The 27,979-nt window shown below is 42.2% G+C and overlaps 1 protein-coding gene across 1 annotated transcript; it reads left to right on the top strand.

The window, feature by feature from the left end:
• Positions 1 to 131: 131 nt before the first annotated feature.
• LOC123971018 (desmoplakin-like) lies at positions 132 to 27,616 on the top strand. Its single transcript, XM_046049514.1, has 24 exons — positions 132 to 753; positions 2,522 to 2,615; positions 3,553 to 3,674; positions 3,792 to 3,942; positions 4,729 to 4,854; positions 6,068 to 6,127; positions 6,205 to 6,372; positions 6,718 to 6,822; positions 6,932 to 7,027; positions 8,466 to 8,591; positions 8,961 to 9,113; positions 9,348 to 9,502; positions 9,584 to 9,710; positions 10,348 to 10,534; positions 11,260 to 11,669; positions 11,798 to 11,976; positions 12,411 to 12,549; positions 12,896 to 13,089; positions 13,710 to 13,872; positions 13,992 to 14,075; positions 14,173 to 14,280; positions 14,426 to 14,524; positions 15,972 to 17,795; positions 18,955 to 27,616. The coding sequence occupies exons 1-24, from the start codon at positions 260 to 262 to the stop codon at positions 26,833 to 26,835; spliced, it is 13,245 nt and encodes a 4,414-aa protein (XP_045905470.1). The 5' UTR covers positions 132 to 259; the 3' UTR covers positions 26,836 to 27,616.
• The last annotated feature ends 363 nt before the right edge of the window (positions 27,617 to 27,979 follow it).

The following is a 27,979-nucleotide window of genomic DNA, read 5'->3' as shown; positions in this document are numbered from 1 at the left end:
TGCCTGCAGCTAGGTTTGGAGGGGAGTGGCACGGGAAAAAACGCTCTTTTGGCTCAGCAGGTTGGGGAAAGACCGAGAGGTGTGGTCACCCGCCTCCAAAAACGACCCTCCCGTGCCATTTGTTGCAGTCTGCACCAGAGGGACTGGGGCGGACAGGTGCAGAATGAGAGAATACCTGCCTTCTGCGCCTCTCCTCTGCTCTCTGAGTTTACCCCAGTAGTTTCCACGGAGTCGGTGTGGCTGCCGTTTCCTTGTCAGAATGAGTATGTACGGGTCTCAGAATGCCCTGAACATGGGCCGCAGGAGCGCCTCCAAGAGTGACTTGACCGGTGGGGCCAACCAATACACACGGAGCGAGATCTATCACGGAGGCGGAAACGGCTATGACCCCTACATGGACGGATACAACACCTACACCTTTTCAAAGTCCTCGGGAGGCGGAATGGCAAGCAATACAGGAGGCGGCATGAGAGTCGGCACGATGAGCAATAGGCCTGCAGGAGGCGGCATGGTGAGCGGAATGTCAAGCGGCATGGCAGGCGGAACGATGAGCGGAATGTCAGGCGGAATGGTGAGCGGAATGTCAGGCGGAACGATGAGCGGAATGTCAGGCGGAATGGTGAGCGGAATGTCAGGCGGCATGGCAGGCGGAAAGATGAGCGGAATGTCAGGCGGAATGGTGAGCGGAATGTCAGGCGGCATGGCAGGCGGAAAGATGAGCGGAATGTCAGGCGGCATGGTGAGCGGAAAGAGGTAGGCCTATTAATTCATTTTCTGGTTAATTTTACAACTATTTCATCTGCGCTCTCTGCGATGCCACCTGTTGCCTGTCTCTTTGAACCAAGGGGACATTCTGCTGCCCTCGCTGCAGGGAGGTTGCATGTCCCACTAAAAAGCCGGGTGCTATTAAATATTAATCATGACAGTGTTATCCCGGTATTCATTTCGCACCTGCACACCCCGAGTAGACGTAAGAGTTCTTAAGACAAAAAACTCTGGCATTTCTAGCTCAAACACCAAATTCACACAGCAAATGCATGATAATATTTGCAGGGATCATAATTACAGGAAATGCTATTCTTCTGCAAATTTCACAGCTCTGCTGGTGGAAATAACCTTTACATTTACATCTGTTAAATTGAGTTTAGAATTTGTGTTAGTATGGTTGCATATTTATAAGAAAGGCTAAAACAGCAATGGGCTGGTGTGCATTCATAGTTTGTTTGTTAAAGGAATAACTACATTACCTGACTCTTTTATTACATTTTTTTTTATTTAATAATGGTTAAAACATCTGTGTTTAGCAGATTTAGTAACTTATAAATCTGCTTATTCTCTGCACAGTAGCTTCCCTTCCTGGAGAGATGCTTAGTTTGATTAATTGCTCACATTGAACTGCTAAGTTCCCTCTTCTGCAACAGCTCAACACTCACTTATTCCAACGTGTCAGTCTCAGTCCTTCCACTCTATCATCCACAGATGAAATATGTCACCATGGTACTTTTAGAAAAGGGCAGAGAGCCTCTGGCTGAGTCCAGTTATTTCTTAATACAGTAATTTCATATAATGGAGTTTATGATATGTGGAAAAAGTACATATGTGGCAGTGGAATTTTTCAAAGAAGAAGCCACGCAGTTATTTACTAGTCACTACAATTCAACAGATAAATCAACCGGTCGGATATATCAGCTTGTGGCAGATATATCCTCTGGCTCTGACAAAGTTCTTTTGACCAAAAGCTTAAATTAAATAAAATGGTGCAAAGGAGATAATGTGCAGATGTTTAATCTTTTTACATTGCTGTTTTTTTGCCTCCAGTGTCCCTTTGTTTTGTAGTGGTGTGTGTTACTTTTGGGAAGTTTTACTAGATATGTCTTTATTGGCTAACATATTGGTTGATAAGTAAGAACCTGCATTAGAAATAGAAATGCCAACGATATCTTTGGCTTTGTTTATAAAAGTGTCTTATAGTTGGTCCAACAGAGGCCATTTATGATGAAAAAACGTTGGTTTATGTCAAAAAAAGAAAAGAATATGGATTTCTATCAAGCTGTATTAACTCTCCAGTATTGGTATTTTATTGTTTTAGAAGTGTGTAATTGTATCATCTGTATTTTTATTTGAGTTACTCTATCATTAGTGGCCAACAACATGACCCTTTGCAGAAAAACTCCCAAAAAAATGTTGGTTACATATAAACTGTCAGTGTGGTCTCAATCGATGGTTCCCACAAGATAAATCTCAGGGATAACAAGATGATCAAGAGCATAGGAAATAGAAATAAAAACATAGGGTCTGCTGCATATTTTTGTTGTGAAATATTGGTCGCAAAAAATATATTATTTAAAAAGAGAAAATCATTGGTAAAACTGGTCACAACTCATTAATACGGGCAATTCTTTCAGTGCATTTTAAGGGGTTACATAGTAAAAAAAGTTCACCAGTGGTCTAACTTGTGACTTCTGGAAATGCATTTGAAACAAATATGCTGGTGATGAGTTTACTCTGCTGCCCCCTACAGTGGATCCAACCTCGGTGCCATCCACCAGAGGGCCATGATCCTGCAGGGCCAGTGCCAGGATTACCTGAAGAAAGCTGAATTCGCCCTTCAGTCTGTGAGTCATGATTTATTCTGTAACGCTACTTATTGGCTCCATTCATTCAGTAGTGCAAATAAAAGCCTGGGTCTGGTCTGGGTCAAAGCTCATTCTGTAAGTTTTTTTTTAAAGAAAAAGCATTGTGTTGCTGCCTCACTCCTGTTGGCAAAAATAAGTGCAGAAAGAAAGGCAAATGTGTTGTGTGGTTGTAAATTGAGCAACTGGATAATGTAAGTGTCAGAACAAGTAATAGGAACCAGGCAGATAATGATAGCATTTTGTTTATCTCTCTGTTATGTCTGTGTCTTGGAGCCAAAGCCCCTTGAGCAACATTTGAACTGTCACTGAATCCACTAATATCTTTACGAGTTCTGCAAACATTTAGGTTACAGCACACACACTCCTCTTCAGCTTCGTGTTGAGCAACTTCTTGTGGGTAATTTGTTTTTCGGCAAAGTTCACCAGAACTAAACCGATCATTGTGTGCTTGAGAGATGTGGGTATGTGATTTATTAGCTTGTTGGCTAGGATCCCCAGATCTGTCCCCTCCTCAGGCCTCTAGTTGAATGAAATGTGTGAAATCAAAAATGTTTTGCAACGGAAAATATCGCGATACTATGCTATATCGATTTTTTTTCCTCCAACCCTAGCATTTGCTAAAAGCAACAGAGACGGAGTGTTTGGCTCCATGTCATATCAATAACGACAAATGTTTTTGCTCAACATTAAGTTTTGACAGATGTAGTGGACCGAAAACTAAGTAGGAACACATTCAGATACTACTCACTAAATTCTTTTGGTTGGTAGACTAATAAATTGGATAAAAGGGACAGACACTGTGCAGTTTACAAATCTAAAAATTCCACATTTTTTAACGTAGCGAGAAACCTTTCACAGGAAGACTATGTATATTTTGGTATTTTGTACACCTGATTATTTTGTTTATGCATTGTAGAGCGGTGCCCAGGGTGATGCAGAGCGCTACATGGCGATGGCTAAAGAGACCATTGAGCAGCTGAAGAACTGTGCAATGGACCTGAGACAACTGGGAGAGCCGAATGAGAATGTAGTCAGGACGTGAGGAAGACTTCTCTCTTTCTTCTTCTTCTGATTTCCCCTTATAATCCTATATCTAACTAAAATGATAAACATACAAGTCTCGCCAAATGTCCTTTCTCTCTTCCTAATCTGAAGTTTGGAGATGTGTAACGACCAGCTTAAGGGGGTCCACATGGCCATCACAGGCACCATGCACAGGAGGAGGAGCACCAGAGGGAGCTCCGGAGGTTGGGAGGAGCCTGGAAGGAGCTACCAAGATGCTATGATGTGGATTGCACAGCAGAAGGTAAGCACATACACACACATCTGGTGAGACATTGAACCAGACTCCAGAATGTCTCTCAACATGTTTTTTTTAATATTTAATTTTCACAACAGTTTGTTGGTATTTAAAAATCTAAAATGGATGGTAGCTCATTGCATTAAAAAGACATATTTTACAGCCATTTTTTGTAGCCTAAAAGGTGACATTCACAGTCAATAGATAGATTTTACGTGGAGTATCACTTTAAGAAAATGAGTAAACACTGTTGGTGAAGTGACTGACAGATCTCATTAAACCAGAATATTGTGCACACAGTGTTTACTCAATTTAGACACAAAAGCATTCCTCTGGTAAGTGTTGTCAGAGACACTGGATGGTGACGTGAAGTGGTGACGCTCGTAGCAACTATGTGTGACATTAACAACAATTAATTTATGAGGAATCGAAAGAAAAAAGAACACACAAGAAGACACACACATTTATGGGAAGTACTGTAAGCAAATAGAAATAAAAATACAAATAAATAATGTTAGACCAATTTTCTTCTGGTAAATATCTGAACCAACTTATTTCTCTGCCACCACCTGCTGGTGACATTAAATGCATATCAAGCAAATGTAAAAACATTGAAAACTATGAAGGTGTGTGTTTCTGAGAGTGACATGAGTCCGTTGTTTTGCTTTCTGTCTCAAAATGAAATCTCTTTTTGTTTTCAGCTGCATTAATTTGTCCAGTGTGTATTTCTGCTGTGCAGTGCTGTGTGCTGATTATTAAAATACACATTTTTGCATCTGTTTGGTGTTTCAGCGTCTGATTGAAACAGCATCCTGGGGAGAAGATCCTGCAGCCATTGAGCAGCAGCTCATCAGCCACCAGAAGTTTCACAGCTCCATCCAGAGGAGCTCCGAGGTGGACCGAGCCAAAGACGACCTGGTGGGCTATGAAAAAATTTATTTGATTGAAATACCTGTTCTGTTAGACAACCAGAAAGAATGTACACACACATGCAGCATCTCTCCCAAATGATGCACAATCATCCAGATTATCTGGGATGTGCCAGGAAGTGCAGCAGTTAAAAAAATTAAAGAAATCCTTTGAAAAAATATGATTTTGGATCAGAACCCTCAGCACTTGGGTCATGGCCTCCAGATCTCAATGAAATCTCTTAACAGGAGCTATCCTCCTAAGTGACATAAAATAAAATTAACCTCACCTAACATAATTAAAACATTACCTCCTTTGAAGAGGTAATACTTTTCATTTAGTCTGGCATGACCTACTTTGGGACTCTGGGTTTAGCTAAAATTCATTTAAAAGTTTTGAGGTTAAGTTTTTTTTTTCTTGGACCGTAGAGCCTGTGTTTAGTAGTGAAATATTTTTTTTATATATTAGAGAAAACATATAACATATAGCTTAGCAGCTGCAAATCAATGTGTATTTAAATTGAGTGTAATATACGACTAAATCTACTTATCTGTTAATTAAATAAGGTGCTTTTAATTAAGGGGTTTAAGTTTCTGCCTTTGAAAAAACCCTTAGGCCTACACACCTCAATAAAACTTGAACCTACTTAAGGTATTTGAAAATGGTATGTAAATTAAAGGAAAGTTATCCTAAATTGTACTTTTTGTTTGTTAAGGTAAATTAAGGTGTTTTTAGTTTAGGAGTTTGGTTTTCATCTTTTCAAATGTATGGATATATTAAGAGATATTGAGAGATTTTGGGGGCAGTGGTGGCCCAAGACCGGAAGGATAAATCTGGGTGTGGAAAGTGACTTATTAACCACCACTGAGGTGCCCTTGAGCAAGGCCCATAACCCCAACTGCTCCAGTGGAGCTGCTCAGTGGACAGCAGACCAGACTGCAGTTGTACTGGGCAGCTTCCAGGTGTGATTGTGATCAGGGCCTTCCTGCAAATGAGAAGTTGCTCTCAGTGAAGCTCCCTGAATAAGCAAAGGTTAAATAAAAAAATTTAAGACTGCTATAGCTAACACTTTAGTTTAGATATGGGTATCTGTTATGTTTTTAGGGATAAATTCAGTATGAATTGATTGAATTTTATGGGATATTTGTTTCATAGTGCTTTATGTTCTGTATTTTTAAGATTGAGAGTCTCTCATCAAATCAGTTTGATTCCCTTCCCATAGAATAAGAAAGGAGACAAAGGAAATCTTCATGCTCTGGACCAAGAATGGGACAGTTTACAGGTAAAAGAAAGACAAATATTGTGTTGTACTGTAATCACTGGCCATGTATTTAAACTCGCTTCCTTCTCCCGTGCCAGCAAATGTCATTTCGTCGGACCCAGCAGCTGCAAGACCTCCAGCAGATCATTCAGCAAATGTCCAAAGAGATCATGTGGGTGAACAGCAGGGAGGAGGAGGAGCTGGTTTTTGACTGGGGAGACAAGAACATCGACCAGTACATCCCACAGAAGCAGGAAAGTTACTCGGTCAGTAAAACGTACAAGGTTGAAAGTTCAAAAGTTCAGTAAGAATTAGGACATAATAGGATTCATTTTGATATATTGACGCTACAGAAATTCATGTTTCATTTTAAAATTTTAAGAGCTTCATTCTAGTCGATTAACATTCTTGGCAATCCTGTGAGTCTAAATTACACTAATGACTTTTTATGAAGTTAATCTGCATCTCATAAGGGAGCAATCATCTGTGATAGATTAGATTTTGGCAGCTGCAGTCAGTCATCCACTTACAGCAAAGCCACAGTGTTCTTCCAGCTGCATCCTGATGTTTTTGTGTCCCTTGTGATTACTAAACCTCTTCTTATGTAACAGAAACTGATGAGTGCCTTGGAGGGCAAAGAGAAGGACCTGAATAAACTGAAAGGCAAAGTGGATATTCTCCTGAAGAACAACCATCCGGCTTCAGACAAAATTGAGGTGTGGATCGATCCACTCATCATGAGCATCTTTGTAGTGTTTACATGCATTTCTAAGTGTGGGACTCTTATCTTTTGTGTATAATTTTTTTCTGTGTGCATCTTTTCAGGCTTACAAGGACACTCTGCAGACTCAGTGGAGTTGGCTCCTTCAAATTACCAAGTGCATTGATGTTCATCTGAAGGAGAATGCAGCTTACAGCCAGGTAACGTCACAAAACATACAACTTAAAGCTGCTCCAATTAATATTTTTACATTTATAATCGATGAAATTACTGTTTGTAATGGAAAGGAGAGGTTGTGCAAAACCTCAAGAGAATTTTCAGGGGACCTTCAGCTTTGCATCTTTCAGATCATTGTTTTGGTTTTCCGTAACGTAAAACGGACAAGAGGTGCCCCCTGTTAATAATATCAAAAAAAACATTTCGTCCGACAACAATGGAATCTGCTTTCCTCCCACTGATCCTATCTCCTCACTTTAAAATTCTACACATACTGGAGTTAATTGATCCAAAGGGAATGGATGTGATTAATTGGTCACTGTCATGTGCTGAGCTGAATCAGACAGATCAATTAAGTTACCATATGGTGGTCTAAACAGTAGCCTCACTTATTAAAAAGAAGAGCTTTTCATGTGTGATATAAGGTTCCCCCTTTCAAGGCTATTATTATATTTCATGAAAGATAAAATATAACTTTATCAATCCCCCGTGGGGGAAATTTAGGTCAACATAGCAGCACAAAGGGATATAAAAGATCAGATGCAGTTTTCTAGAACTATCAACCCATTATTTACACTGTACAATCAATAATAATTATTAACAACAATTTACAACCATATAATGTCTCAGATATAATCAGGCAGAAGTCAGTTTTGTGTTGTGGTGTTGTAAAGCCTGATGGCTGATGGCACAAATGAGCCTCTAAAAGCGCTTTGAGGCTCGAGGCTGGATGAGTCTGTGGCTGAAGGAGCTCCTGAGCTGCCTCAGCTTAGCATAGAGAGGATGAGTGTTGAGGGTTGTGCATGATTCCCTCTCATCCTCCTCTCAGTCACTGCCTCCATACTGTCCAGTTCCATCCCCACCACTGAGCTGGCCTTCCTCACCAGCTTGCCCAGTTTGTTGGCGCCACAAGTCCCGATGCCACCTCCCCAGCACACCACAGCAAAGAAGATGACACTGGCCCCTACAGACTGGTAGAACATCCGCAGCAGCCTGGTGCACACATTAAAGGACCTCAGCCTCCTCAGGAAGAACAGCCTGCTCTGTCCTTTCCTGTAGAGGGCCTCAGTGTTGTCTGTCCAGTCCAGTTAATTGTTGAGATGCACCCCCATGAACTTGTAGATGACCACCATCTCTATCCCCTAACCCCTTATTATAACAGGAGTGTGGGGACTCTTGCTGTGTCTGGTCTGAAGTCCACCACCAGCTCCTTGGTTTTTACTTTGTTGAGCTGGAGGTGGTTGCTGTCACACCATCCGATGAAGCTCTCAAGCTCAAGCTCTCAAGTAGATAGATTTTTTGTGATATATTAAGTGAAGCGGGACCTCTACACTAAAAACTGTAAAAGAAAAACAACCCATAATGTCTACCTATCTATTTTATATATCTCAGACTTACTTTACATTACATGTTTATCAATAGTTCTTCAAGGAGGCGAATGAGACGTACAGCACCCTGCAGAAGGAGCATGAGACGGTCCGTAAGAAGTTCATCTGTGACAAGAACACGTCACTGGAAGACCTACTGGAGCTCCTCAGGGGACTGGAGGTACAACAGCTTCATACAGCAATAACAGATCAACTTTATCAAAGTGTCATATAATTACAGCAGTAAATTAGCATAGATACCTTCTGAAACTTTAAACAGCAAAACTAAAGGGCTGCCCCCTTTCAGTGGTTTAATCAACACACCTGTTGCCATCTTGGGGGATACTACAATGTCAGAATGGCTGAATTTGTACATGGTTAGTAGTTATAATTAGTTTATTAGTTTCAGCTGTTTTTATTGTGTGTTTAATTTGATTTTTCTTGCTACACAACAGCTACAGCAAAAGCTGTAATTATTATTATTGTTCTGCATTATTATTATTATTATTATTATTATTGATCTTTTCCCCTTTTTTTTTGCTATCTCCAGAGGGAGAAGGAGAAGATTATGGAAAATAAGAGGCATGTTCAACAACTGGTGAACAGATCCAAGAGCATTGTGAGACTGAAACCCAGATACCCTGAAGAGAAGAGCAGCAGCCCTACCATCGTGAAAGCCCTGTGTGACTTCAAACAAGACCAGGTCAGTTTTCCAATTATCACGTCAAAGTCTCACACATACTCCATGTTTAAGCCACTGACTTACATATACAGACAATTGGTAAGAAGCCTTTAGGCTCAAGAGCCTTCCAGTGTGTTTAAAATGTTGAGATTATTTATATTTTTAAAACTTCCTAAGATCTTCCTAGTGGAACCACATTAGATTTTGTTTGTTTATTTATTTATCAATAAAGTTTGTTTTCTCTGTGCTCCACAGAAAGTGATCTGTAAGGGTGATGAGGCAATCTTAAAGGACAACAGTCAGCGCAGTAAGTGGGATGTTACAGGCCCGGGAGGACTGGATATGTCGGTTCCCTCTGTGTGCCTGATCGTACCACCTCCCAATCCCCTTAGCATCCAACTGGCCAAGAAGTAAGACACATGAAATCAATATGTGGTTCAGAAATCTTGTTATGAGTAAAGTTTTAAATTCTGTCTTTGTGTTATCCTAAGGAACGACCAATACTATGAGGCCATCCTGTCAATCTGGAATCAGCTGTACATCAACATCAAGAGTCTCACCACCTGGCAGTACTGTCTCATTGATATCAGACGCATCAACTCCCTCACCATCTCCATGGTAAGTGATGAATAAACTCTCTAAAGTCTCTGTTGTCTTAGATCTATAAATAATTTACATAGCCATGTAAATGGTACATAAAAGACAGAACAGAAACTCAGACCTGGATATAACAGTAAATAAAGGAGTCATAGTCTCAGGTGCGTTTCAGATGGGATTCCAGTCAGTACCCGTGCTATACATATACCTTCAGCACAGCTTTCATGTACCATTAAAGGAATAGCTAGTATTTTTGGGAAATACAGCTTATTGATGCTACTCTCTGAATATCTGTCCATTAAATATAAAGCAAGTTTAGCTTACCAAGACTGGAAACAGCTATCCTGGTTTGGTCCAAATGTAACAAAATCCCCTACCAGCACCCCTAAAGATATGATATTTCTTGTTTGTTCAATCCATAAAAATGTTAACTTGTAGTTTTTACGGGTGATCATGTGCTGGACTATTTCTCCACTCTGTATAATGTGTGTTGTGTTATACTAAAGGCAAAATAAAAACTATTTAACAAATGGAAAGTTTCAAACAGATACAAGAATTGTTATCATTGGAGTGTTTCAAATTAAGTGCATTTATTTACCTTTCACTTACAGTAATTTTTTAGACCTAAGTCAAACATAGTGTCTGTGTGTGTCTTCAGCTTGCCAAGATGCGTCCTGAGGAATACCGTCAAATTATCAAGAGCCTAGAGATTCACTTTGAGGATTTCAAAGTGAACTCCCAAGACTCCCAGATGTTTGCTGAAGAGGACAAGAGGACCATCGAGAACCAGTTCACTGGAGCCCAGGCCCGCTATGAACAGCTCGTGGTGCAGCTGCCTACTTACAGTCAGTATTACAGAAAATATACAGTACTGCTCAGGACTCAAAAAACTCTGCATTAATACGTTGATAGGTAACAATGTGGAACTGTGCTATTAAAGACAACAACAAAAAAGATAATGAATCAAAGCTATGACAGCAAAGTACAAGAGGACGGAGTCACTGAGAAAATATTTATAGAATATATAGAATAATATTTTAGTCTGCATGCTTTATTACTTCATCACTGACATTTTTGCTGTCCACAGAAATTTAAGCCATATCTTTATTTATTATTTTTTTAGACTAATTATAGTCACAAAGACTAGTTTAATATAAATCTTTTAAAATTACATATATCTATCACTCTCACCACCTATGCTGCCCAATGTTTAAATCAATATTTTTAATGGCAAAATATTTTTAGAAATGTGTAGTCTCCAAGAGAAAATCAAAAACGTGCAAAACAAAATCCCACTGTTAAGAGGCCCTTTAAAAAGTTCTCAATCTGTGTCAAAAACACTTTTCTGAGATTGTGTTACAATTTTAGAAGTTTTTCACGTTTATGTAGTTTAGTACAACCCATTTGTACATCCGTGTTCTCAACTTAATCTTTCAATATAAAGTCCTCTAATAATACTAACTTGTTGTATCGTGAGAGAAAATATTGCTTGACCACCTGTAGGACCATTTTAACCGTTAAATGTCTTCCTCCACTAATTATGGAAAACATATCTTGTGTCTACTCACAGTTGCGCATCAGGAGCAAATAGAAGTACAGCAAGCAGCTGAGCAGCAACGCCAACAGCAATTGATTATAATACAGCAGCAGCAACAACAAGCTGCTGCTGAAGCGGAGGCCAGGAGGCTGGAAGAAGAAAGACAGAGGCAAGCAGAAGTGAAGAAAGAGGTGTCGAAAAAAGAACATGTGGTTAAGAAGGAAGTAATAAAAGTGACCAAGACGGAGCCTGTGAAGAGGAAGGTGCAACTGTCCTCCTCTTCTACCTCTTCTGCCTCATCTTCATCCTCCCGCAGCTTATCTGAGCTGCACGCACTCAGACTGAGGCTGGAGGGCGCAGAGGACATGCTGAGTCAGCACATTCACATCTGCCTCGGAGACGACGGTGTACAGGACTGTGGCCTCAAGATCACTCAGCTGGAGGTAGACACAAAAACTCATAAATTCAAGAAAAATAGACGAGCTTGTAGTACAGAAAATGAATCTGATCCAAAAGACTTATTCCCCATATTCACTGCAATAACTGTATTTGTGTGTATGTTTCCCTGTAGACGGTGCAGCGTGATGTTGACTCGATGCGTGACGAGTACTTACGTCTGAGGGAGCGTATTTTGAAGGAGCTGGAGGGCATGAATGATTCAGATAAATCCCAGTTCCTCCGCAGTGAGATTGGAGTGATCAACCAAAGACTGGGGAGTCTGGAGAGCAGCTCGTCTGCTTACCTACAGCGGTAAGCCTATGCTAAGAGGAGGTTAAATTTCATATACACAAGATCACAACTTGTAGGATTCAGTCTAACACAATCATATGTTCTGTTATGCATCTTAAGCAAAACTCTTTACTGGCAGTGTTGTAATTAGAAGCTTTCATAGAACAGACCAGTGTCACGACCATTAATAAAATGGAAGCACTTGAGCTTTATTTCCATATTCAGTGAATTTTACCAGAAGTTGAATTTATATGTGTATTAATGATGCTCCACTGCAACATACAGTAGCATAAATGGATCAAAACTCTTGTCCAGCAGATCTTCTTATCTTCCTTTGTGTATGAAAGTCCCCTTGCTTGTCTCACAAATTACTAAACCAACAAATGTAAAGGACGTTACTGTGACATTGATCTCACACTTTCTCCACATGTCCATCGTTTCTTCCTCTCTATCAGGCTGCAGGCTCTAAGGAACTTGCTGCAGAGTGTGGCCCAAGCTGAAGACATAGTGAAAGTTCATGAGGCGAGACTGACCGAGAAAGAGACCACCTCTCTGTCGCCTAGTGAAGTGGAGGATTATATGTTGACCCTGGCGGTATTTTATAAAACATTTACAATACATTTCTTATAAAAATGACATTTCTCAGTAAGATATTGGAGTTTCAGTTTACTTTTAAATTTATTGCACTTGTAACCTGCAATTTTCCCAGCCTATTCTTCTGCATCTCTCAGCATCCTACCTGGCAAGCTGCAGCTTTGACAAAATACCGGTGCATATTAGTGAACGGTTCAGTGGTCACCCATCATTTTTATTTAGAAAAGCTGATGTGAGAAAAGCCAGAGAGTCCCACTGTGTTGCTTTTGGTGTATTCCCCTTTCTTTAAAAATCTCCTGATGACTGGTCAGAGATATTACATTTGACAGCGGTTTTCTGTGTGTAGAATATTAAAGCAGAGCTGGATCAGAAGAAGGATGTCCTGGCCGCCATGGAGGCTGACCTGGCCAAGGCGAGCCACTGGAATAGCCAGGTGGGTGGGTCCTACCACAAGTGTGACATGATGCTGTCCAAATACACTGAGCAGGTGGGCCTGCTAACTGACCGCTGGAAACGAATGCAAGGACAGATTGACACCAGGTATGTCTCCAACCCCACCCCCATCCCTCTCTCTCTCTTTCTCTCGCAACTATTTCAACTGTTTTATACTAAGGACCCATGTTTGACCCATGTTTCCCAACAAAATGGGACAGGGTCGTCGGCTCTGTGGTCAGCCACTTAATCACTTGTCCTATGTCAAACCTTTTTAGTGTGAGGCTCTCATTATGTGTGTGTGTATGGATTTGAGGCAGGTCCCTTACCTTGATGTCAAAGTGGTTGTCCACGTGGATATTATTTAAACTATTAGACAACAGTCAAGCAAACATTTTAAACATTCACTGGCACCAGCTTCTTCTTTGTTGCTTTTATTTTATGCATTTTTAAATTGAATATCACTGGAATTGGTACTGCTGATTGTTTTTCACTATTTCTTGACATTTTATAGATTCAAAAAAAAATATGGGAAGAAAATAACAATTTATAATGGCTAAACACAGGACGACCCTTTACATCATTGTGTGTCGGATTAGAGCTTTGTGTGAAAGGGAACTAATTCTTTATCTCAATCTTTCTCTCAGTTTAGTGCATTAATCAATAGTTATCAAAGTGCCTACTGAAAAATAAATGATAAATTATATATTTTTCTTTTAATGGCTTAGACTCCAGGATTTACAGTTGTATCAGCCTCAGCTGCAGCACTACAAGCAAACCAGCACCTCCCTTTTTACCTGGATCGATGCCACACTGAAAAAACAAGACAACCTGCAGGCCACCAAGATAGACAACATCCAAGCACTGACAGACCACATTAACGAACAAAAGGTCTCCTGCTCAACCCTTCCTTGTTATCAGTTAACTTACTTACAGTGTTCAGGGTCAAGCTTGTCCATGTGTGTTAAGTCATCAGACATCTGACATATTTATATTATTGTGTTTTGAAGGCCCTGAACTCAGAAATCAAAGCAAGGAGGGAGACATTAGAGAGTGTGCTGAAGGACAATGAGTCCTGTGTAAATTCTATCAAGGTAAGGAGGCCTACACACACATGCATACATACTGTGTAATGTGTATATATACATTGCACAGTATATATATATATACTTAAAAAAAACTGTTTTACAGGACTATGAAACGGACCTTGCCTGTTATACGTCTGGTTTAGAGACTTTGCTCAACATTCCCATCAAAAGGACAATGCTGAAGTCGCCATCAGTGGATCTTAATCTGGAGGTAATGAATTCAGATTGGAAATGTTGTGTCTTAATAGAACAGTATGTTAACAGAGCGGATTGGCCAATGAAATTTCTCTGAATCAGTGAAATTAAGTGACGTTACATCTAAATGAATCTTTGAGTTTGCTGTGTCTTTTACTCAGGCTACGCAACTGCAAACCCGTTACATGGAGTTGCTTACCCTGTCTGGTGACTACTACAAGTACCTGGGAGAGCTGCTCAAAAACATGGAGGAGCTTAAGGTACTGATGTTGTATTTTGTAGTTCTTAGAAAATTTGTGCTTGCTTTATATTTTTGATTTTAGTTCCATTTTATATTACTTGGATCAATCAAGTAGCTATTCCATTTTTATTCTTAATGAATATATATTTTTTTTATCTTTTATCATCATCCTGCCTAGAAACTGTGGAAAAGCTAGCAATTTGGCTACATTTTATTTTCATTGTCCCAGATGGTTAAAGAGGTAATGCTATGCTTTTTGGATTTTTCCCTTTCTTTATTGTCCACCCCAAAGGTAGTGGGAAAACACTGCTCCTGAACTGCCTGAAAACCGCTCAATTGTAGTCCACCCTTTACTTTCGTTACCTATCTACGTCATAATGCTCGCTTAGCGGCTAGTGTGGCGCGCCCTTTAAACACAGCATACACAGTGACAAGAAAATGGAGCGTTCAACACACAGAGAGATACTGCAGCAATGTGCAGTATGACAAAAACATGGTGTTTTTTGAATATTAAACCATGTAAATTGGTGAGTCTCTGTATATTAAACAGAGTAAACTCTAGATCTGCTCAATATGAAAAGTGCAATGAGATGACTTTTGTTATGAATTATATAAATAAAACTGAATTGAATTGAATTAAACCTATTCTGGTATAACCCCTACATCGAATTATAAACCTGAAAATGAATATGACAACTTCAAGTTAATTAAGCTGAATTACATTAAGTTAGAGTGAAGTTATGCTACGTTACATTAAGGAACCACATTTTAGTGTAACTTAATATTAAAGCTACAGTAATGGACATTTTTATTTTAACAATGGAAAACATTGCTTGTAGTTAGGAACTTACCTATTTCTACAAATTCCACAGTTCTCCTCAACTCTAGAGCATGCTTCAGCATTTTTAGTTTTTTATTGCTTTTGTTTTATGGCCTGCATCTTTACGTTTCCAGCTGCAACAGATAGCTGTTTCAGCTAAAAAGCTGTGATAAACCCACTGTACACTACCTGCCCAGCACTTAACAGATGACAGACAAAGTTAGCGACTAGCTATTAAAAACAGTGGAGCATCTAGGAGCCAAAGAGCCAGATATTTTTCCTCAGTAGTTGGTGAAGACTAAAACAGAGCTAAAAGGAGAGTGAATATTGGACTTGACTACAGCTGAATGTAACATTGGTCCATGTCTGGTAGATGTGTAAATAGGGAAATGTTTGGTAACACCATTTCAGCTTGCTGCTGAAAAGGGGATAATATGAGGTTTTCTATCTACAGCTTGTTGTGCTGCCCCATGTAGCCAACAAATCAATAATACATGTTTAAAGAAATCGTGGATGTCAGGTGATTCCATTAATCAGTTAAACCCATTCAAATCAATCAATTCAAGTACACTGTGGTAAAGTGTTTTGTTTTTATTAAAGTTCTTAGAACTACCTCTGCATTCATCTTTGCTTTTCTTGCTTTCAGATTCGTAACACAAGGATTGACCTGTTAGAGGAAGAACTTCGCCTGCTGAGGGAGGACATCCAAGACCGCAACTCCAAGAACAAATCTCTGGAAGAGGCAGTTTCCCGCTACCAGCTGGAGTTGTCCCAGTCGCAGAACCAGCTGCTATCAATGGAGGAGGTGAAGCAAAACACTGCGCTGCAGTGCAATGCCACCAAGGAGAGCCTAGACACCACACAGGGCCAGCTGGCAGACCTCAGTGAGCAGGTGACACGTCTCAACTACTTGCTTGAAGAAGAAAAAAGGAAGAGGAGGCTGGCAGAGGAACGCTACACTCAGCAACAGGAGGAGTATGAGTCGGTGCTGAGGAAGAGGCAGAAGGAGCTGGAGACAGTCAGCTGGTCCAAGATGGAGGTGGAGAAGAGTGTGGCAAGTAAGGAGCACGAGATTGAACAGCTGCGGCGGCAGCTGGCTGAGGAAGCAGCGAGGGTTAAGGAGCTACAGAAGGAGATGTCAAAGGTAAGGAGCCAGTGCAGTTTGGAGATCAATAACTTAAAGCTCAGCTACGAATCCCAGATCCACATCAGCCGCACAGACATCCAGAGGCTGGCAGCCCAGAGGGACGACACAGCTGAGCTCCAGCTACAGTATGACAGGATGGTGGCAGAGAGGACGAATCTGGAGGAGGAGCTCAGGAGGCTCAGGATGTCTATCAACCAGGCTGAAGAACAAAGGCAGAGGGCAGAGGAAGAAGCTCATAGTCAACGTGCTGTCATCACAGAAGAAGGGCGCAGAAGGAGAGAACTAGAAAGTCAGGTGGAGGTGCTGATGAGGCAGAGAGACGAGGAAAGGAGCCAGTATACAGTAGAGCTGGCTGAAGTCATGAAGAGCCTGCAAGAGAAGAGTGAGGAGCTGGCGTACATCACACACAGTCTAGAGGAGGAGACCCGCAGGAGGAAAACTATAGAGGAGGGGCAGGGTGTGCTTGAACAGACTTTGGCCCAGCTGCAGGTGAAGATAACCAGTTCATCAATGGCTGCGAACCAGCTGGGGGAGTGTGAGGAGGAGCTTCAGAAGATGCGTTTGGAGCTGGAGAGGGAGAGCAGGGAGCGTAGCAGAGTAGAAGAGAACATGAACAGGTTGCAGGGACGCATGAAGGACCTTCAGGCTGTGAGAGATGGGTTAGAGAGCCAAGTGGAGAATCTGAGGAAGGCTAACCAAGAGGAAGTGGCTAGAAGAAGGCAGGTAGAAACAGAGCTGGAAAACACCACCATAGCCATGATAGAGTACACCAGCACTATTACCACGCTACGCCAGAGCCAAGAACAAGCCAGCACGTCAGAAAAGAGAGGTGAAGAAGAGCGTCTTAGGTTACAGGAGGAGCTGGAGAGAAGCTTGAGACAAAACAAGACCTCTGCAGACCGCATGACACAGCTGAGCACTGAGCTGAACGCCCTGCAGCAACAGCTCCTCCAGGAGCAGGCCAGAGTCAAAGAGGCAAACCTCAGGAATGAGAGTCTTTACAGAACTTTAGAGGAGAGGAGTAAGGCACTGAATGAGAACTCTGTTGAGCTTCAAACGCTGAAGGAGATGACAGAAACCCAGACCAAAGAGAGGCTGAGGCTGGAAGAGGAACTAAGGACAGCACGACGTGATAAAGAGGAGCTCCTGAGATCCAAACAGAGATGCAATGATGAGCTCTCCTCCCAGATTACTGCCCTGGAGCTGCAGCTGCAGGCCAGTGAGCGCAACAATGTAGATTACCGCAACCTGGTCTCAGAGCTGTCCTCGGAAAGGGAGAAACTCAAGCTGGAGACTGAGAAAATACAAAAGCAGGCCTCCGAGGTACATGGAAGATTGTCCTGGGCTGCTCTCATCTTTTCAAATTTGAGCCCTAATTTGGATCAATCAAGTAGTTATCACTGTCTGTAGCCAAACTTTAGCTTGCATGCTGGAACACCTCTAGATCCCATTTAGATGCCTCCCACTTAGTAACTAATTTGAACACAAACAACAGTTTGTGTTTAAATAAACTTGCATGTCAGTCACTTGCATGCAGTCATAATCTGTGCCTCTCTGCCTGCTGACCTCCCAAAACCTGCTGTCTCCTGCCCACATTGTGAAAAGATGTGCTGTCTGCATGCTTTTACTTCTTTTGCAGCATCAATGTCATCATAGCATAATGGTCTTTAAACACATTTTGCAAACTTGCAAAAACAGCACTTACATGCAAAATATTCACAATTATTAGTATTTGAAGCTCCTCTTCTTGCAGTTTTAGACAAGTCAATCAAGATTGGCCCCAGTTTATAGGAATTACCTATTTGTGCTGTTTTGCAAATTTACAGAATGCAATCTAAAAGGTAAAATAGTTTGTCAATTTTGTAGTTGTATTTGCTATTAACAATGTAGTTTCAATATATATATTTGGCAGAACGCACACAGATTTGCTATTTGTGTTTTGACTATTATTATAATCAATAACAGTTTTTGGTGTATTGCTAGTTGCTATACATTTACCACTGTGCCATCTTATGGTTTAGTCTTTTATGTTACATTTAAATGAATACAGATGGAGGATAAAAAGACAGAGGCTACTGCAAGAACACAGTCGATTTGCGACATCACTTCTGTTGCTCTTAATTAATCTGTGAGCCAAAATGTTGCACCCTTTTTAAATATTCTGCTGCTAGAAAAAATTAATAGTGCAAGTATGTGTGCTGTCCTCCTTGATAGTATTAAAGCTTACCATTTAGGTTTACTAGCACCAGTATAAACTTATTTTTGTTGAAGTACAGTTCGGTTTGATAATAGCATGATCATTTCTATGAATTTTATTTTCGATACAAAAATGTTCTATCCAGGTGTCAATGATTGTATATTGTGTTGTAAAACGCAGAAAATAAATGTATGGTTCTTGTTATACAGTAAATTTATAAAATGTATTTCTATAGACGACTAACTCTGCTCTTTATCTGCTTTTCCCCCTCTATTCTTTTTGCAGACCACGGCCATGATGCAATCCATTCAGTCCCAGTACAGTGAGATTGTGATGGAGAGAGATGCTCTATTGCTGAAATTGCAATTGTCCGAAAAGGACAAAGATCGCCTACAAAGGCTAGAGGAGGAACTCAGTCACATTAAACTGTCCCAAGAGTCTGAGCTTCGCAATAAGCAGCGTCTACAGGAGGAAAACGAGAGGGTGAAGAGGGATTTAGGTTACTGGAAGGACCAGTATGATAGTAAGCAGGGCCTGATCAGGCAATATGATACAGACAAAGAACGTCTGGAGAGAGAAAAAAACTCTTTGAAAAGTGAGATAGACAGGCTGATGAGGGAACTCAGGGAGCTTGAGGAGACATATAAAGGTAGGCTGTCGGCCATCCAGACAGAACTGCGAGAGGTAACCATTGTGAGACAAACCATGGAAACTGAGCTGAAGAAAGTTAGAGAGCCCCCAACCTTGGATGCCTCCACTCTGGTTTTTGATGGAGTCCGCAAACCAGTCACAGCAAACCAGTTGCTTGACTGTGGTGTTTTGGACAAACCAACATTCAGCCAGCTTGTGATGGGGCATAAGACTGTCCCTGATGTGTCTGTCGACAAAAAGGTCAGTCTGAAAGGAACAGGCCCAATAGCTGGAGTGGTACTTGAAGTTCCAAAAGGTTCAGTGTACACTACTGGACCTCTATCCAAAATGACTTTCACTGAAGCCAAGAAAGGAAATCTCCTGCCATCAGATAGCATTGACCTGCTGCTGGATGCTCAGGCTGCCACAGGCCACATAATTGATCCCAGAACTAATCAGAAGTTGACAGTTGAAGAGGCATGTAATCAAGGTGTGATAGATGAAGAGGACAGAGAGAGGTTGCTAGCAGCAGAAGCTGCAGCTGTAGGATATAGTGGTCCTGGCTCAAGTAAACCCCTTTCAGTATTTCAGGCCATGAAGAAAGGACTGATTGACAAGAACACAACACTGCGTCTGCTACAAGCCCAGGAGTCTGTGGGGGGCATCCTAGATCCTGTACTCAGTGTGTTCCTTCCGAAAGACACAGCCATCGAGCGTAACCTAATTGATGATGACATATATCGTGCTCTGAATAAGCGGCCTGAGCTCTACTTGGACCCAGAAAGTGAGGAGGGTGTAACCTATATGTCAATGAAGAGAAGATGTAAGGTAGACCCACACACAGGCCTTCTACTTCTTCCTATCCCTGAGAAGGTAGACGCCTCCAAACTTGTCTTTGATGGTGTTCGGAAACCTGTTACAGCCAAGCAGCTGCTTGATTGTGGTGTCTTGGACAAGCCAACATTTAAAGATCTAGAAATGGGGAAGAAAACTGTCCCTGAGGTGTCTGTAGACAAAAACATTAATCTGAAAGGGACTGGGCCTATTGCTGGGGTTGTAGCCGGGAGTCAAGGCAAAATGTCTTTGTCAGAAGCCAAGAAACAGAAGCTTCTTTCCGAAGATAGTGCAGATTTGCTACTGGAAGCCCAGGCTGCCACAGGCCACATAATTGACCCTAAAACCAATCAGAAGTTGACAGTCGAGGAGGCATGTGCCAGAGGGGTGGTGGACATTATGGATCAAGACAGATTATTGGCAGCAGAGGCTGCTGCTGTGGGATACAAGGATCCTAGCACAGCCAAGCCTCTCTCAGTGTTTGAAGCCATGAAGAAAGGACTAATTGACAGAAAGACTGGGTTACGTCTGCTGCAGGCCCAGGAGTCTGTGGGAGGCATTCTAGATCCCAATCTCAGTGTTTTCCTGCCAAAAGACACCGCGATCAAACGCAACCTTTTGGATGAAAATCTCCGTCAAGCTCTAAACCAGAGTCCGGAGTGTTACCTTGACCCAGAAACTGAACATGACGTTAGCTATGGGGCTTTGAAGAAAAGATGCAAGACAGAGCCTCACACAGGCTTACAACTTTTGCCAATCACTGAGAGGCGAGACCCTTCCAAACTGATATTTGATGGTGTCCGAAAGCCAGTAACAGCACAGCAGCTGCTTGAATGTGGGGTCCTGGACAAACCAACATTTAACCAGCTACTGAAGGGGGAGAAAACGGTCCCAGAGGTGTCAGTGGACAAGAAGGTGTTTCTAAAGGGGACGGGATCAATTGCTGGTGTGGCAGCTGGACCTTTAGGGAAAATGTCTTTCGCAGAGGCAAAGAAACAAATGCTCATGCCCCCAGATAGTGCAGATTTTCTACTGGATGCCCAGGCAGCCACAGGCCACATCATTGACCCGACAAACAATCAGAAGCTCACAGTAGAAGAAGCATGTGCCAGAGGAGTGGTGGATAATAGGGATCGAGACAGACTCTTAGCAGCAGAGGCTGCTGCTGTGGGCTACAGGGATCCTAGCTCAGCTACGCCTCTTTCAGTGTTTGAGGCAATGAAGAAGGGATTAATTGACAGGAAGACTGGACTATGTCTGTTACAGGCCCAGGAGTCTGCGGGGGGCATTCTAGATCCAAACCTCAGTGTGTTCCTCCCTAGAGACGCAGCTATCAAACGCAACCTTTTGGATGAGGACGTCAGTCATGCTCTAAACAAGAGCCCTGAGTGTTACCTTGATCCAGACACTGAGCGTGATGCCAGCTATGCGACTTTAAAGAAAAGATGTAAAACAGAGTCTCACACGGGCCTGATACTTCTGCCAATCACTGAGAGGAAAGATCCTTCCAAACTGATGTTTGATGGTGTCCGTAAGCCAGTCTCAGCACAGCAGTTGTTTGAATGTGGAGTCCTTGATAAGCCAACATTTAACCAGCTAGTGAAAGGGGAGAAATCTGTCCCAGCAGTGTCTGTGGAAAAAATGGTCTATTTAAAGGGCACTGGACCCATTGCTGGGGTGGTAGCTGGACGTCAAGGCAAATTGTCATTGTCAGAAGCGAAGAAACAGAAGCTTCTGTCTGAAGAGAGTGCAGATTTTCTACTGGAAGCCCAGGCTGCCACAGGCCACATCATTGACCCTAAAACCAATCAGAAGCTGACAGTAGAGGAGGCATGTGCCAGAGGGGTGGTGGACATTAGGGATCAAGACAGATTATTGGAAGCAGAGGCTGCTGCTGTGGGATACAAGGATCTTAGCACAGCCAAGCCTCTCTCTGTGTTTGAGGCCATGAAGAAAGGACTAATTGACAGGAAGACTGGTTTACGTCTGCTGCAGGCCCAGGAGTCTGTGGGAGGCATTTTAGATCCCAATCTCAGTGTTTTCCTGCCAAAGGACACCGCGATCAAACGCAACCTTTTGGATGAAAACCTCCGTCAAGCTCTAAACCAGAGTCCGGAGTGTTACCTTGATCCAGAAAGTGAACGTGATGTCAGCTATGGGGCTTTAAAGAGAGGATGCAAGACAGAGCCTCAAACAGGTCTTCAACTTCTGCCAGTCTCTGAGAAGCTAGACCCTTCAAAATTGATATTTGATGGTGTCCGTAAGCCAGTGACAGCACAGCAGTTGCTTGATTGTGGAGTCCTGGACAAGCCAACATTTAACCAGCTAGTGAAAGGGGAGAAAACTGTCCCAGAGGTGTCTGTGGAAAAGATGGTCTATCTAAAAGGGACTGGAACAATTGCTGGGGTGGTAGCTGGACGTCAAGGCAAAATGTCATTGTCAGAAGCCAAGAAACAGAAGCTTCTTTCTGAAGATTGTGCAGATTTGCTACTGGAAGCCCAGGCTGCCTCAGGCCACATCATTGACCCTAAAACCAATCAGAAGTTGGCAGTAGGGGAGGCATGTGCTAAAGGAGTGGTGGATATTAGGGATCAAGACAGATTATTGGCAGCAGAGGCTGCTGCTGTGGGATACAAGGATCCTAGCACAGCCAAGCCTCTAGCAGTGTTTGAGGCCATGAAGAAAGGACTAATTGACAGGAAGACTGGGTTACGTCTGCTGCAGGCCCAGGAGTCTGTGGGAGGCATTTTAGATCCCAATCTCAGTGTTTTCCTGCCTAAAGACAAAGCTATCAAATGCAACCTTTTGGATGAAAATCTCCGTCAAGCTCTAAACCAGAGTCCGAAGTGTTACCTTGACCCAGAAACTGAACATGATGTCAGCTATGGGGCTTTGAAGGAAAGATGCAAGACAGAGCCTCACACAGGCTTACAACTTCTGCCAGTCTCTGAGAAGTTAGACCCTTCAAAACTGATATTTGATGGTGTCCGTAAGCCAGTAACAGCACAGCAGCTGTTTGATTGCGGAGTCCTGGACAAATCAACATTTAACCAGCTAATGAAGGGGGAGAAAACTGTCTTGGAGGTGTCAGTAGATAAGAAGGTGTTTCTAAAAGGGACAGGTTCAGTTGCTGGTTTAGCAGCTGGACCTTTAGGGAAAATGTCTTTATCAGAGGCCAAGAAACAAATGCTCTTGTCCCCAGAGAGTGTAGATTTTCTACTAGATGCCCAGGCAGCCACAGGCCACATCATTGATCCGACAAACAATCAGAAGCTGACAGTAGAGGAAGCATGTGCCAGAGGAGTGGTGGACAATAGGGATCGAGACAGACTCTTAGCAGCAGAGGCTGCTGCTGTGGGCTACAGGGATCCTAGCTCAGCTAAGCCTCTTTCAGTGTTTGAGGCAATGAAAAAGGGATTAATTGACAGGAAAACTGGACTACGTCTGCTGCAGGCCCAGGAGTCTGCAGGAGGCATTCTAGATCCCAACCTCAGTGTGTTCCTTTCTAGAGACACAGCTATCAAGCGCAACCTTTTGGATGAGGACCTCAGTCATGCTCTAAACAAGAGCCCTGAGTGTTACCTTGATCCAGACACTGAGCGTGATGCCAGCTATGGGACTTTAAAGAAAAGATGTAAATCAGAGTATCACACAGGCCTGATACTTCTGCCAGTCACTGAGAGGAAAGATCCTTCCAAACTGATGTTTGATGGTGTCCACAAGCCAGTCTCAGCACAACAGCTGCTTGATTGTGGGGTCCTGGACAAACCAACATTTAACCAACTACTAAAGGGGGAGAAAACGGTCTCTGAAGTGTCTGTGGATAAGAAGGTTTTTCTGAAGGGGACAGGGTCAATTGCTGGTGTTGCAGCTGGACCTTTAGGGAAAATGTCCTTTACAGAGGCAAAGAGACAGAAAATCATGTCTTCTGACAGTGCTGACTTGCTACTGGATGCTCAGGCAGCCACAGGCCAAATCATTGACCTTAGAACTAATCAGAAACTGACAGTAAAAGAAGCATGTGCTAGAGGAGTAGTGGAAAAGAAGGATGAATCAAAGTTGTTTGCAGCTGAGGCTGCTGCTATAGGTTACAGAGACCCAAATACTGCCAGGCTCCTGTCAGCTGGCCAGGCCATGAAGAAGGGATTAATTGACAAGGACACAGCTCTACGTTTACTTCAGGCTCAAGAGTCTGTAGGAGGAATTTTGGACCCTGCCTTGAGTGTATTCCTACCCAAAGGCATTGCTATGGATAGGGATCTCATAGATGAGGACCTGTACCAGGCCCTCAATCAGTATCCTGGGTGCTATCTGGACCCTGACACCCAACAAGCAAGTACCTATTCATCTCTGAAGAAAAAATGCAAAGCAGATCCAAACACAGGGCTTTTGCTTCTCCCTGAACCTAAAAAGCCAGTAACTGTTCAGGGGCTCAGGGGCAAGGTGTCGGTCATAGATCTAGTGGATGCAAACCTTCTGGCACGGTCTGATATGGACCAACTGAGGGAGGGCAGATTGACAAGCCGGGACATTGAAGACCGTCTGCACTCCTACTTGAGAGGTTCTACCTGTATAGCAGGAGTTTATGATGAGGCCAGTGATAAGGTGATGCCCATCTATCAGGCCATGAAAGATGGACTGTTGCGACCTGGGACCACTCTGGAACTGCTTGAGGCCCAGGCTGCCTCAGGCTTTATAGTTGATCCTGTTAACAACCTTTTCCTGACTGTAAGTGATGCGTACAACAAAAGACTGTTTGGGCCAGAGTTTAAGGAAAGCCTGCTATCAGCAGAAAGGGCTGTGACTGGTTACAAACTGCCCGGTACAGACACGATTATCTCGCTCTTTCAGGCCATAGAGAGAGGTCTTGTGGAGAAAGGTCATGGCATCCGTCTGCTAGAGGCCCAGATTGCCAGTGGTGGTATCATTGATCCTGAACACAGCCATCGTATTGATGTGAATGTAGCCTACAACAGAGGTTACTTTGATAAGGAAATGAACAAGATCCTGAGTGATCAGAGTCTTGATACTAAGGGTTTCTTTAACCCTAACACAGAGGAAAACCTAACCTATCAGGACCTTAAGAAATGCTGTATCACAGATAAGAAAACTGGCCTCATCCTTTTGCCTATCATGGACAAGAAGAAGCTAGAATCAACTCTGAAGAACACTCTGAGAAAGAGGAGAGTGATAATTGTGGACCCAGCGACTAATAAAGAGATGACGGTACATGAAGCATATGACAAAGGGTATATTGACTACGACACCTTCCTAGACCTGTCCAAGCAGGAGTGTGAGTGGGAAGAGATTACCATCACTGCTCCAGATGGTTCCACCCGGTTTGTTATCGTTGACAGGAAGACTGGAAGACAGTATGACATTACCGAGCTGCTTGAAAAGCGAGTCATTGATCAATCAGTTCTAGATCAGTACCGATCGCGTACCATCAACCTTACTCAATTTGCAGATATCATTACGAACAAGATGAGCCATGGATCATCATCTTCAAGACAATCAGCAGCCTCAGGTACATCTGCAGTGACATCATCATTATTAACTTCAAAAACATCAGGATCTTCAGGTACATCTTCAATGACATCAACTTTAAGAACATTTGAAGCCTCAGTTCCATTGTCAGTGACATCATCATCATTAGGTTCAAGAACATCAGCATCTTCGGATTCATCTTCAGTGACATCATCAACTTTAAGAACATTAGAAGCCTCAGTTCCATTGTCAGTGACATCATCATCATCATCATCATCATCAGTCCATTCAAGACCCTTATCACCTACTCTTGCCAAGATGACCACAACAAGAACTACTACTGTTACAGAGCGAAGTGCCACAATCAGCAATGTAGATCCAGACTCACCTGGCTCCCTTAGGAATATATCCAGTGTATCTATTACTCTGGCCTCTCCCATTGAAACAGTGGATGAACAGGAACCTGTAGGTGCCATCTTTGACACAGAGACTGTAGAGAAAATATCCATCACAGAAGCTCTAAATCGCGGTCTGGTGGATTCCATAACTGCCCAGAGACTACTAGAGGCCCAGGCCTGCACTGGAGGAATTATCAATCCCACAAATGGCCGTAGGATCAGTGTCCAAGAGGCCTCTCGCCTGGGCATAATAAATGCTGACATGGTCCCGAAGCTCAAGCCTGCCCAGAAGGCCTACTTTGGCTTTGAGGATGTAAAAACCAGGAAGAAGATGTCTGCTGCTGAGGCGATGAAGGAGATGTGGTTGCCATATGAGGCAGGGCAGAGGTTCATGGAGTTCCAGTTTGTAACAGGGGGTCTTTATGACCCAGAAATGGGCTGTCGAAGAACCATAGAAGATGCTTTGAAAATGGGCTGGCTGGATGGGAGAACAGCTCAAAAACTCCAGGATATCAGCCACCACACAAAGAACTTGACCTGCCCTAAGAGCAAACTTAAGATCTCTTACAAGGAGGCTCTGGATAATTGCCTGGTTGAGGAAGGCAGTGGGGTGAAAATGCTCCAGGCGTCATCTGTGTCTTCTAGAGGAATCAGCAGTCCTTACAATGTCTCCTCTGCCCCAGGATCCACCACCGGCTCCAGGAGTGGCTCACAGCGAGGCTCCCGCAGGGGCAGCGTGGACTTAGGCTCCCCTGCCTCCTTATCAGCTAGTCGCTACAGTGTTTCTAGCTTCACCACTTTCTCCTCTACCAGATAAATTAAGAAAAGCTCTTGCTCATTCATGTTCTGTTCTGGCCAATGAATCAGAATTTGTTAAGAGTATTTTGATTGTTCAGAAAAAAAACTTGTGTGTTGTAATGAGGAGGAAAATTCAAAGATAATGTTCTTCAATAATAATGTTCTCAAACTTTTTCTATAGTTTTAGATTGTAGCTTTGGTGTTGCTGTGCTTTTAAAATGCTATATTTGAAATGATCATTTGTTAAAATGGACTTATGTATGAATAGCAGCCATTTTAAGGTATTTGGATTGAAAATAAAGTGCATATTAGTATAATTGTTGGTGCCCCTAAAATAGGCGTAGAAATTGTCATATTCTTGCATACACATATATCAAATATGTTTTTCAAAATCTTCATGGAATGGAATTTCTTTTTAAGCTTTGCATTGGTAATATATTGGTGTTTTGTTTACAACTAAAATGTCTGTTTTGTGAGGTGAGGGATGGAAGGTTGGGTTACATATATTGGCTTAACTAAAGATTTTTTTTACTGAATCTGTTTATAACTATTGCTTTCTTTTTGTTTAGTTTAGATCAATAGTTTCTCAATATTTCAAAATAAAAGCTAACCTTTGAGTCAATATGTATGCTTGACTGTTGTTATTCATGGTCAGTTTCATGCAGAATCACAACAACATGCTATATGTAAGATGAAGAATCTATGACATAGATTAGATAGACATCAATTTGTAGGTATCTGTTGTAAGAGCCCACAACATAAAGACGGTATAAAATATAATAAATGTCAAACTCACTAAATATGTTTAAACAAAATGTCTATTGATTTCATGTTTTACTGACTTGGTTTAGGTTCCTGCAGGAAATTAACTTCAGAAATGTTTTATCTTTCCTGAAAACAAATCTGGTTTTGACTGACAGACATGCAGATAGGCCTTGCTGCTATATGCAAATATGATATATTTTGGACATCTGTTGGCTATGCCCATTTACATCCTTGGGGTGCAAATGCAAACAGATTAAATAAAGAAAATATGTATACTTAAATCTGCCCCATAAGGTTTAGTTGATCATATGTTATCTAAATCTAATGGTTTCATTATGCCCTATGACCCTTCCTCAGAAAAAAATGGAGGTAGTGGGTGGAGAGGACATGACACCGGA

The sequence above is a fragment of the Micropterus dolomieu genome, linkage group LG05 (genome assembly GCF_021292245.1).
Source record: "Micropterus dolomieu isolate WLL.071019.BEF.003 ecotype Adirondacks linkage group LG05, ASM2129224v1, whole genome shotgun sequence".
Lineage (NCBI taxonomy): Eukaryota > Metazoa > Chordata > Actinopteri > Centrarchiformes > Centrarchidae > Micropterus > Micropterus dolomieu.
The sequence above is the reverse complement of the archived record's forward strand: the minus strand, read 5'-3'. Positions and strand labels throughout refer to the sequence as shown.

Excerpts from the sequence above, each read along its gene's own strand:
- LOC123971018 (XM_046049514.1), top strand. The coding sequence starts at position 260 with ATGAGTATGTACGGGTCTCAGAATGCCCTGAACATGGGCCGCAGGAGC. Across the intron at positions 8,592-8,960 it reads AGCTCCTCAGGGGACTGGAG|AGGGAGAAGGAGAAGATTAT; the intron begins GTACAACAGCTT and ends TGCTATCTCCAG. Across the intron at positions 13,873-13,991 it reads ACCACATTAACGAACAAAAG|GCCCTGAACTCAGAAATCAA; the intron begins GTCTCCTGCTCA and ends TGTGTTTTGAAG.